General features: G+C 37.2%; 2 protein-coding genes and 1 long non-coding RNA gene across 3 annotated transcripts; 1 reads left to right on the top strand and 2 right to left on the bottom strand.

Annotated features, from left to right (window-relative positions):
• Window positions 1-1,503: 1,503 nt before the first annotated feature.
• On the bottom strand, window positions 1,504-5,008 carry LOC105044529 (uncharacterized). The gene is made up of 2 exons (XR_831922.4): window positions 4,698-5,008; window positions 1,504-1,889 (listed from the first exon to the last, which is right to left on the bottom strand). It is a non-coding gene; the product is annotated as an uncharacterized lncRNA (long non-coding RNA).
• Window positions 4,832-6,359, top strand: LOC140857890 (embryo-specific protein ATS3A-like). Its single transcript, XM_073257212.1, has 2 exons — window positions 4,832-4,996; window positions 5,692-6,359. The coding sequence occupies exons 1-2, from the start codon at window positions 4,832-4,834 to the stop codon at window positions 6,166-6,168; spliced, it is 642 nt and encodes a 213-aa protein (XP_073113313.1). The 3' UTR covers window positions 6,169-6,359.
• A 3,501-nt stretch (window positions 6,360-9,860) lies between these two features.
• On the bottom strand, window positions 9,861-11,842 carry LOC105036709 (WUSCHEL-related homeobox 3). Its single transcript, XM_010912451.4, has 2 exons — window positions 11,144-11,842; window positions 9,861-10,153 (listed from the first exon to the last, which is right to left on the bottom strand). Exons 1-2 carry the CDS (start codon window positions 11,555-11,557, stop codon window positions 9,887-9,889), a joined length of 681 nt encoding a protein of 226 aa, XP_010910753.1. The 5' UTR covers window positions 11,558-11,842; the 3' UTR covers window positions 9,861-9,886.
• Window positions 11,843-12,158: the final 316 nt, after the last annotated feature.

Here is a 12,158-nt window from a genome sequence, read left to right as displayed (position 1 = left end):
AAATCCGATCGATCAGATCAAATCATGCTCAAATTATCATGTGGATAATTCAATAAAATCATAAAAAAATAGAATCTTAAAATATCTGATCTTATCAAAGTGGATGTAGGTGTACCGTCCGACGATCACAGATCAAAAATCCATCACGAGGATCATTTAAGTTCATCATCATTCTTCTCAAAATTCTAAAAATCTTAGGAGAGAAAAATAATCTAGAGAGGATTCTGGAGAGAGAAAGTAGAGAGAGAAAGTTCAATTTTAGAGAGAGAAAATACTAGTTCAGTCTGAAAAAAGAGAGGAAAGAGAGAGAAACTCTCTTTCTCATATTTTATTATTTATATCATTATTAATTAATTTATTTATTTTATTTTTTTCTTCTTTTCTTTCTCTCTTTCTTTCTTTTTTTTTTTCTTCACGAAAGAGAGAGGAGAGAAAATCCTTTTTATTATTATTATTTTATTTTTCTTTCTTTTTTTTTTTTCTTTTCTTTTTCTTTTCTTTTTCTTTTCTTTTCCTCCTCCTTCTTCTTCTTTTCTTCTTCTCGAGCTTCCTTTGGACCGAAACAGGGGATCTCTCAATCCCCTGTTGGCTGGCCAACCGACGGTGCAACCGGCGTGGGACGGCCGTCGGCAGGAGAGGGACGACTCAACAACACTAGGAGAGCCAAACCGGTGGTCGGCGATTACCACCGGCACCGAAAATCAAAGAAAAACGGTAAAAATATAGAGGTTCTTCCGCAACAAAATCCAACGACTCCGGTCGCCGGCGAGCATGTACAAAGACATGGAAAGAAAATGGGAGAAGAGAAAAAGGGGAGGAGGCTTACCTCCAACACCGGCAAAGTTTTTCCCGCGAGCAATTGGACAGGCACAGGGACGGATCTTCCGCGGTGATTTTCTGACGATTGCCGCCGACTGAGCTTATGATCTTTGGTGGAAGGGAGAGAAGAGAGATCTCCTCTTTAAATAGAGTCGGAGGGAGCTCGTTTCCGACTCCGATTGGGAGCCGACGAGAGGAGGAAAAAGACTCCCAAAGGGAGCCTTCTCCTCTGTTTTCTTTTCTTTTCTTTTCTTTCTTTTTTGAGCTTTGTTACATGGGCCGGGCCGAGCTATCACAGGTTGTTTTTGTTACATGGGTCATGCGTTGCCTATGTGATGTGTTTTAGCACTTCCTGAGCCGATCCATGTGTTCTTTGCTGGGATAAATTAGAAGGAATACCTGATGCAGCAGTTCATAAAGTAGTTCTCACATAATTGCTAGGATGTGCTTCACCACACTTTCGTCTCTCTTTCCATCTTTCGGCCAAATGTCTCTAAGTGTAGCAAATCACTGTAAGGCATCCCTGGCAGAATCATCTTCTATGCCCAGTCTCAGCAAGCAAATTTCTTATATGCTCATGAATTAGCCAAATCATTCGGAACAGATGAAATATTGTTCAACAATAACATGGCACAATAATTACCAAACGAATAGTGCAGCATCCATCATAAGTGTATCCATAAATTTGAAATTTAAGCAACTCACAACAAAAAAAATTATGATAATTATAAGAATATCACTTGCAGTTACAGGCTTGACCACTTTATGTGATTGCTGCAGCAAGCATTTCAGTTTTGCGCTACATTATTCATGTGATATTTCCTTGGTTACCCATCTCTCCTCTGATATTTGTGATGCCATGAGCATAAAAAGATTATACAACAACTACTAGTCTTCACCTTTCTTTTTACGCTTCCTGTAAGTCTCTTCAACTTGCTTTGCCCTATCAAGCCATGTATATGCAAGTTTCTTTATGTTAGGGATATTATAATTCTGAGCAATGTATATACCACAACCAGTTCCCAGTAAAAATGAGAAACTGTTCTTGATTATTCCCATCTCAAACTACCCTGCAGTCCGTAAGAAAAGAGACAAGTATCATGATTTGTTTCATTTGTGATGATTCACAACAGAGAGAATCTATTGCTACAAACGAAGCATAAGATATTCAAAAAATTGAGATGATCATTATCTGGTGTATTGAGCAGAAAGTACCAAACACGGTTGAAGAATATAAGAAATAGATAGCATCAATGCAGAATTATAGTGTTTTAGTACTCAGTGCTACTCTGTTTTGTTGTCTGACAATCATATATTAGCAGATCATGTAGTACTTCATAAATCTTTAATATTTTATAATGGAAAGGCTAATGAAGCAAAGGAACAGAAAAAACCTCAGAATTCTTTTGTTCTATGTCAGATATTACAAATTTATATTAACAGTTTAGCACTATTTGAAACTAAAACCTCTCATAGAGGTCCCACTTTATAACTAGCGAAGTTCTTGAGAAAACAAGATTGAGGGAGTCCTAACATAATACCACAAGAGTATTTTTCCAAAATTTGTTTTACATTCCAAAAATTTTAGAGTTTAACCATCCTGTCCTGGCAAACATTACTAGGTTTTTTCCTGTTCAACCAATCATCATACAACATCATCTCCCAAATGAATTTACTTTTAATGGAGAAAGATAATCGCCAACAAATTATCTCCAACCTTTCCATCTTATTATATATGTCTCATTGCTTCATGTGTTCCTGAGGGGTTGCAGACAAATAAACAAAGTATAATTATAAAAAATACATAAGAAATCCCATGGTAGCATGATAAAGGTAGAAATACAAAAGAAGTGGGAGATATCATCTCTCCAATGGTAATGCTGTGAAGCCTAGCCTACTAAAACACAACATGGTTATTAGAAGGCAAATAAATTCCATAATGACAGATGAAATTGCAAAAAAACCAAGGAGAAGAGCAGATTGCTGAACTCCAAACTTCAACTAGCAAAAAGAACTACTTTTGAAGGTGCAAGGAATTCCCTTATTACAGGAAGAATGAAATCAAAATAAGTAACTTAGTTGTCATTACCATCCAAAAAAAATGAATTATTGAAAGATCCAATTGATAGATTCAGATTCATGAAAATATGACTTGCAAAGATTCACCAGCTATTATAATTCCTAGAATGTCAAATGCCTAATTTAAGGTTATTCACCAACCTCTCCTGAGGCTACAACTCCTAATAATATGTGGAAAAACCTCTGAGAAACTCACATATATTTTTTTCTGGCTGCTGTTTACGTATATTGATGCACCATAGAACATGCTACATCTGTTCTCCATATCAATCTGTGCCATTGGCACAGCTTAAGGAAGTAGGAACAATTGACAAGGAAGATTCTGATATGCAAACTACCAAGTAGGGACAATATATGATGAAAAAAAGTACGACAGCAGGTTCATCTAAAAGACTACCAGTAAATTCTTTCATGCTGACAAATCTTTTACAGTTCTATCTAGACGTAGTTTCCAAAACACCAAACAGGTGATTCATGATAACAGTTCTTATCTCAAGGACACTCTATCAAAGGAAGATGATTTTTTCACAAACTTGCTATCAAATTCATGCAATTTTTGAGAAGAATAAGATACACTGCTTTATATGCCGTAGGTGGCGTGAGATAAAAGGTTATCCTGTCTTGGAATGGAATGGTCATTTCCTGATTATTTTACTCGGACACTCTGGTTTTTGGTGATAATAGTGACTCTGAACATCAAGAAACAATAGAACCATTGATCATACAAACAAATTCTCAAGCCCTGAAATATAACTGGAAGCCATGGAATCCACGAATGATGCATTAAAATAGAAAAATGTGGGGAAAAATCCAGAACCTTATTGTTTTCTTCAAATTTTGGGAAAACACAGCGCAAAGGCTTTTATAATTCCTCATTGTCAGTGAAACCATCTAAATCCTTTCCTTGATGATTATCACCTACATTCAACCCAGTCCACTGAAAAGAAAATTTGCCCAGAATTCAGCCCTGAATGAGCAAATTATACCTTGCAGCAAAAATATGAAAAATCTGGAGGGACTAGGAAGCAAAGATACACCACCTATAGAAAGCAAAATAAGACACATGACAAAAGGAAAAAAAAGTTAGGGGGAAAACACTTCAAGTGAACTTAATCATGAAATCCACCACTAATAGAAACTAAACTAGGATAACCAACAACTGATCTCGCCCAAAATTGTCATCCTTTTTGTGTGTACAATAGAAAAGCATAAAAAGGACCTCGATGATGAAACATTGCATTAAAACTTGCATCCAATCAGAAAATGGACCTACAAATCCTATGGAAAACTTATTAAACTTCGTAAGGTTCTTGATAGAAGCCAAATACCTGATTGATACATCACTCAAAACAGTGAATTTTTTCTGCTAGATTTCATGATTAGAAAAACCAATCCCATATTTCTTAATCTAATTATTAATATGTGTCTACAAACTCGTTAATTGAGAACATTTCACTGCAACAGCGGTGATAACCGCAAGAAAAGCCGCTAATACTAAAAGCAATTGTTCTATAGACATCAAATTAGGGATTCCGCCTCTTTGTTCCGCTCCTTACTAAGAATAAATGCCCAGAAAAAAGAGATCCCAAAACCCTAAGCACGGGTTATCCTACTTTTAGATTTAATATTAACATAATGATTTAAAATAACCAAAAGAATGGGCAAACAAGACACCAGACCGAGATAAAGGATCAGTTCTCCATCAAGCAAACAATCTGATCAGCATAAAAATCACATTTTTCTAAAGAAAAGGCGAAGATCCAAGAAGAAAAGGAAGAACTGAGCGGAGAAAAGCATACCAGATCGAATCGAATCGCCTCTTTATGATGCCATGAAGGAAGGGAACATAGACACAGAGAGAGAGAGAGAGAGAGAGAGCGGGGAGAGGGCGTAATATAAGAAGAGGGCGAGCGAGAGAGAGGAAGGGGAAGAGATGGAGAGGAGTAGAGGGGTGGCGCAATTCGGGTTCGGTGGTGCCGCTGGCGGGGGCGGACTCCTCTTGCTCCTCCTCGTTCTCTTTTTGAGTACCGCTGCCGCTACTTTGGAGGCGGATTTGGAGAAGCGTAGCGGAGGGTCGGTGTCGCGCGACTCCACAAAGGTGGGTATGCTTCAGTTGCTTCTTACCCCTAAAGTCGGCAAAAAGATGTGGTCCTTTTACCAAAGAATTCTGCACCTGTTGCCGGCTTTATTTATTTGTAACAATCGGTCTTGTTTGCCGACTTGATGTTCTCATGAAAGTTGGGAAACCTATTGGGGCCTTATAATTTAAAATATTAAACACAACCTTTTTCTCAGGAAAAAAACCCCAAAGAGGATGGTGGATAACTATCTCATTTTGGTTTATCCTACAAACTATTATTGATAATTTTGTGGTACATAATGGCTCACGATGGTAAAATGAAGGCATTGCAGAATTTCTAAAAATATATCTTTTATTTGTGTGATATGATTCTGAATATGATTAACTAAAATAGATTTATAAATAATACCGATGCTTAACTTTTAAGAGATGATTGTCTAAATAATTGGCATTGTGACCATTATATGATTTTATGGTAATATTATCATTCATGGCATTATGATCTAAATCATATTATTTAAATAAAATGATAATTTAATTTTTAGAATATTAGACTAAATTTCAGGGACTATAGCAAATCAAAATAGCTGTTATTTAGTATGATTTCATATGAACCCCGTTTGTGCGAGCTTTTTTCATGTAGTTTGCACAATAATAATACAGAAAAATTCGCTCCAATCATGCTCATTGACAGTTCTTACATTCTTTTACAGGATAGTTGTAATTACACGATCTTAATTGAAACTACATGTACCAAAGGGGCAGGCACAGCAGACCAAGTAAGCTTAAGATTCGGTGACTCGAACTCGACAGATATCTTAGTACGTCATCTCAAAACCAAACACACAAAATGGGTCGATGAGTTAGGTCCAATGGTGCTCGATGATGTGCCAAGAGTACCATTTCAAGAATGCTCAATTGATGTGTTCAAGATCACTGGCAAGTGCATCCATTCACAAGTTTGCTACTTCTATCTGAAGCATAGAGGTGATGATGATTGGAGGCCTGGTCAAGCTCAAGTGGTAGTGACAGGTGCAGCCAAGCTGTCCTCTAACTCATTCTATTTTCGAAGGTTCCTTCCTCGTCGAGTCTGGCATGGGATCGACAATTGCGAGGTCGAGGTTACTCCATTTGGGATTCGGCATCCAAGGAGAGTCTTTGGCAGCAAACACGAATCAAAGTTACCATAAGCTTGTCACCTATCATCCAGTGCATATGTCTTATGCATGATTAAGTGGAACAAGTTGCATGAATTGTTGGCTTAATGGGTTATCAAAAGCAAGCACCAGATAGATTATCCAATGTTAATTTTGCTATATGTGCACAATAAAGATTTAGAGTATGAATCCAAATAAAAAAAAGGAGACACTGAGATACAGGACATGGGTTAGCTTCCATGCAAAGCTAAAAACTTCCATTTTGATGTCGAATTTTTAGTCATTTTGAAAGCAAGGTTAGTTCATGCTCTTCCTTCCAATGGTCCACAAGAATGATGGTGAGATTTCTTTTTCTTTGCGAACTGGGATGATATAAGGATGGCACCAGTAGTTCAAGACCAAGAATGTCCTTGCCTAGCAACAAGCAGGTGATATACAGAGATAAGGCTTGATAGAGAAGAAATAAAAGGGCAACAAAGAGAAGAAAAATTTCTGTGCCAAAGTAAAGACATATGAATAGAATTTAGTATCATTTATTCCTAGCTGAAACGATTGTATGGAAATCCGGAGGGCTCCAATAATTAATGGTGCATGACTTAGTCACTCAGGAAATCATCACGAGTTATTACGCTCTGCACCAGATCTATACTGGGATGGAGAGTTGATGCAAAGTAGTAATGTTTACTAAGTTCTATCAGCAGGGTTTCTTTTCTTGTCACATGCCATCTTTAATAACAACAAAAGGGTTAAGCCTTGTTTGACAGGCGAGAAACACATCTAGATTGGTTCTTTATTGTTATTAAATTTTGGGAGAATTTAAATACTTTAACCACTCTAGCAGGCATGAGCTATGCTAATTATGGAGTCGCTATATCATAATAAAGGATTTTAATATTTCCCTTTATAAATTTTCTCTCTCATCAATGTATAGTAATTCTCCTCGTACCAAAATAAAGACCAAGAAATGACTACGGTTTATTGAATTGAATTATGCTAATTAAGGGGTCAGTTTATCATAAATTCATAATAAAGGAAATTGATATTTCCTGATACGAAGATTTCTTCTCATCAATATAGGGATGCTCCTCAGACCAAAATAAAGCCCCAGAGAAGGCCCATGGTTTTACTTGCTGCCTCACTAGACTCTCATTGCATTTGGTTGCTTTTCTTCCTTTTGTACCATACTGCTGCATCCACTAATCAGCAACACGAGAATTTTGATTGTTTAATTGCAGCTACTTGTCCATTGCAAAATATAGGTAGCTACTAGCTTATGAAATGGACTTGCAGCACCGAGATGTTCACGTGTTTCCACATGACTCTACCCAATAATGAAGGGATAATTGTCCATGGTTTATCCATGATCATTAGTTATTATATCCAAGACTTGGTAAAAAGATAGGATTTGAATGTGTATGAAAATTATTTTGGAGAAAAGGAAATAAAATTTACATATAAAAAAATATAAAACAATTTAATGAGGATGTCACTAGTTGACTCTTACATGAGTGACATTTTTTATGGTGCATTTTCGCCAAAACATCCTTTGTACCATTCGGTGAACATTTTTTTTTTTTATCTAGTCCAATGGTATAATATTAATATTTATATCATAGATATACAACAGGCTCACGATGAAAAAGAGTTGGGCTATAATTAGGTCGATCAGATTTAGATCAGATCAAAACTCTATAATAAGAATCTTATATCAATGATCCAAACCGTTAAATGTGATCTACTGCCTCAAAACTATTTGCACACAGAAAATTATATGATTTGGAGATTTCTACCCTATGCATCAAGTAGTCAAAAATTGGACAGTCTAAATAAAATTGAATTAGATATATTTTTTGATCGTTTGATACATAGATTAGGGATCTTTAAATCATATTATTTTTGGTATGCAAATAGTTTTGAGATAGTAGATCACATTTAATGGTTCGGATCATCAATATAAGATCATCATTGTCTAGTTTTGATTTGATCAAATCTGAGCCTAAATCTGTTCAATCTTATCCAAGTTTGCCACGATAAAAAAATAAGTACCAACAAATAATTGTGATGGTTTGCTAATGGGTTAATAGAGAATGTTGCCGTTGATGAGCAAATATTGAAAAGATGGAAATCACAAACATGGATGATGATGCCACTAAAGATGAGAATATAAAGATGGTAAAGGGAGGCATGGGTGATGGTGAAGGTTGTGATAATATTCCTAAAGAATATTGCCAAGAGGATGGCAAAAGGAGGAAAGAGACATGAGAATTTTAGGCATGTGTGTATATCCATGTGGATGTATGTCGACATATACATGCAATAGGAGAGCAACATTTACATGAAACACTGCGTCCATGAGAATGATATCTCAAAATGCAATATTCATAAAAATGACTCACAAAGAATACCATTCTATACTTTTTATTATGTACAGAATTAATTATTCTAGATTCACCTCCAAATCACCACTCAATCTAACTAAATGAATTATAATTATCAATTCGTCCCTCGTGAAGGGACAACAAGTCATTCACTCCATGCAAATGATATTGGTAAAAATGTATCCACAAATATGCCACTCTCATAAGAGGGGCATCTATTTTAATTTTTTTATATATTTTTTATAACAACTTAAAATTATTTAAAAAAATAATTTAAAAATATTATTTAATTTTTTTAATTATATATAAATATCTAAAATCTATTCAATACATAATTGATATAGAACCAAAAATATTTTCATATAAATCTTTACGTGCCTTCTCGTTTAAGCTCTAGCATCGATTAAGATCTAAATCAATTCATAAATACTAAAAATTCAACCACAAACATCATTATCCAACATGATTAATTTTTAAAAATATATATTTTTAAAAATAATTATTATTTGATAATTAATTTTTAAATATATGTGTTTTTGGATATAATTTTATTTAAAAAAAATAAAAAAAATGATTTCAAATAAACCTATGATTGATGGAAGATTTAGAAACCAGTAAGCAGCCGAGGATCGATCAAGAGCGAAAAAAAGATAAAACTTTTTTTTTTTTTTTCTTTCGAGGCTTTTTGCCATTATAAGCTGTGTGAAATGCGCGTAATTTTGTAACCCCATTATCATCGGATCTTGGCCTGCTGAGGTCCCTTTTCTCCCCAACTTTTTCTATACACCTTTTGCTCGCTAGTTGAAAAATTAAGGCTGCCATTACGCAATCCCAAACACAGAATGGCAGCCCATTACCCCAACTCCCAAGACCCCGTCTTGTCTACTACACCATTTGGCCTCAGGTCCTACCTCTTCCTTTCTCTCTCTCTAGAGAGAGAGAGAGAGAGAGAGAGAGAGAGAGAGACGGTGTCTGATTGACTGGTCTTAAAACCATTAAAGGCTGATATTAACAAGTCTTCCAAGTACTGATGTAGGGCCTGGCAGCTTTTAGAAACAAGAGACAGAGATGAGAGCAGAAAATCCAAATCCAAAGAGAAAAGAGTGGAAAGCAACAGAGACCCCAACCAAGAGTTCCATGGACTCTAATTTGGAAAAGAAATTAAACAGAAGGGGAACAGTGCATGCAGAATGCAGAACTGAGTTACACAAGTAGCTTCTCTACTAGACCATACAACAGCCTTAGCATCACCAGCAGAAGAAAAGAAGCCATAGGAAAAGATCCAGAGATACATATATATCAGATAGGCCCATATATATATATATATATATAGGTGGATAGGCATCTAGCCCGTTAGAGAGGCCAGCCATCAGCTATGGAGACAAGTTTGTGGACGTTGAGCATGAGGAAGACTTGCTGGTGCTGCCCTCATCCTTGAGCCCAGTGCTCTTGGTGGGAAAGAGGTCCAGAGTCTTGAGAGGCCGGCAACACAGTGGAACGGCCGAGCCTCCATCCATCTTCGCCATCCATTCATACCCATACTCCATGTTATGTGCCGTCGTTGGGGTTTCTTCTCGTCCTCCAGTCTCCAGTTTGCAGAGCAAATTTAGTCCTTGGTTTGCCACTTGGGAGCCTCCTCCCTACACCACAACACCAACAAGAACAGTGACTAGCTAATTTAAGTTAGAAAAGATATATAGTATAGATTCTATCTAGGTTTGCTTCTCTTAAGTGATTTGGGCTGCTCCCACCATTTATATAGTATTGATATGTGTTCAAAACTGCCTACATTAACATACATAAAATAGTCAAGTTATGCTGATATACTCTTACATCCATTTCGGTTATCAAATAATATTAGTTGGAAATAATTAAATGTTGGATGGAAGAACTATATGATACTAAGCTCCACATTAACTTTTGAACGTCTAGCCATGGGACAGGACATGTTGGATATGAATCATAAGTAGCACATGTATTCTTTACTCCATTTTGTCAAAAAAGTATTGTATAAATTCCAAGTTCACCAGTACCTCTTGTTGTCAATATGAGAGAGTTTGCTAAAGGATGCTGGGCATGAAGTTGCGCACTACATTAATTGTAGTGTCAGAAACCCTAAAATCAAATAACAAATAGAAGAAATGCACATAGTGAGCGAAATCCACAAAAGATATGAAGAAGTCTTCCACCCAAGCAAAAGTGACAAAAGGTCTATGAGGTAGATAAGGCAATGCCAGACGGCTTTCTCGGAAAGAAAAGGGTAATGCTTGACACGAACCACAATTACCACAACCATCACCCCTGTCTTGTCAAACGGAACTCCACAAACTAACTTTGCTTCTACTTCTAAGATCTTGCTAAAAGTAGCTAGTCATGAATTAAGAGTACCATATTCTAGTATCTAAATAAAGACAACCCAAGAGTCCAACAGAAAAAAACCACATTGACGTGACACCATCGACGAGACTCACTAAATTAAGATATAAACCATAACCATGTCCAAGAAGTCATATATAAACTAACAATAACTATAGAAAGATATGAACAAGCTAGCCTACTTATTGTAGCCAGTGTTAGTGTTAGTTTTAGCATCATGCAGTTGGTTAAGAGTAGGAAAAAAATTTACCTACCGAGAAACAATGACAAAGAGTGGAGGAGGAGGAGGAGTTGACGGGGACGTGGTGGAGGAAGTGAGGTAGGGTCTGGTGGTGGAATGGAAGAGGAGGAGGAGGAGGGGGAGGAGGAAGTGGTGGAGGATGGAAGGTTTCCTGAAAGCGGTGGAGAGAGTGTGGGTGGGTGCAGGAGAAGAGAAGGTGGTGGTGCCTGCTGAGTCTCCTCCGGAGCTTCTGCCGGTCCCTGGCCTTGTGGTTCTGGAACCAGTAGAACACGTTCTTTCCCTCAATCCTCCCGTAATAGGAGAGGTGGGCCGTTATCTGCTGTATCTGAGAAGCAGTGGGAGTCCGCACTCCACTCCTATACATCTCTTCCAGTATCATCAGTTGCTCTGGGGTTGGGCACCACCTTGTTGAAGGAGCCTGAGGCATCTTTCGCTCTCTCTATCTCTTGCTTTTTCTCCTAGCCTTGTCTCTTTCTGGGTGTCCTACTAGCTTTTGGGTGCATGAGGGAGGATGGCAAATGGAAAGGAGAGAGAAGGAGGGGGGGACAAGAGACAAAAGGGATGTGTGGAGAATGGGGGAGGAGCAAAGTGGGTGGTGTATAAAAAGTTGGGGATGAGAAGGGAAGGAAGTACTGTCATGCTGATGTTGTTCTGAGAAGGGCATTGAATTGGGGTGTCAAACTGTCAATGGTTTTGCGACTTTGTTTTTACTTTTTTTAACTTTTCTTTTTTATCCATATAAAAGCTTTTCCTTTTTTTTGCGTTTAAAACTGGTCAGATATATGTATATATATAGAGAGAGAGAGAGGAGGGGGAGAAGGAATTCGGGAGATATCACATCTGTTCTGTGGAGTGTTTGGTTGGTAGAAGTGTCATTGAAGAGGGGGAATGACACGCAGCTTGTCCCACGTCTTCCTGTCTACCATTTCAGTTGGGAAGTAAATTATAAGGTGATGATGCCTGCATCATTCAACCAAAGTCGAACCCAGCCAGCACCCCTTTAGATTCTCTCTCTCTCTCTCTCTCTC

Source organism: Elaeis guineensis, chromosome 5, assembly GCF_000442705.2.
Source record: "Elaeis guineensis isolate ETL-2024a chromosome 5, EG11, whole genome shotgun sequence".
Classification (NCBI taxonomy): Eukaryota; Viridiplantae; Streptophyta; class Magnoliopsida; order Arecales; family Arecaceae; genus Elaeis; species Elaeis guineensis.
The sequence above is the reverse complement of the archived record's forward strand: the minus strand, read 5'-3'. Positions and strand labels throughout refer to the sequence as shown.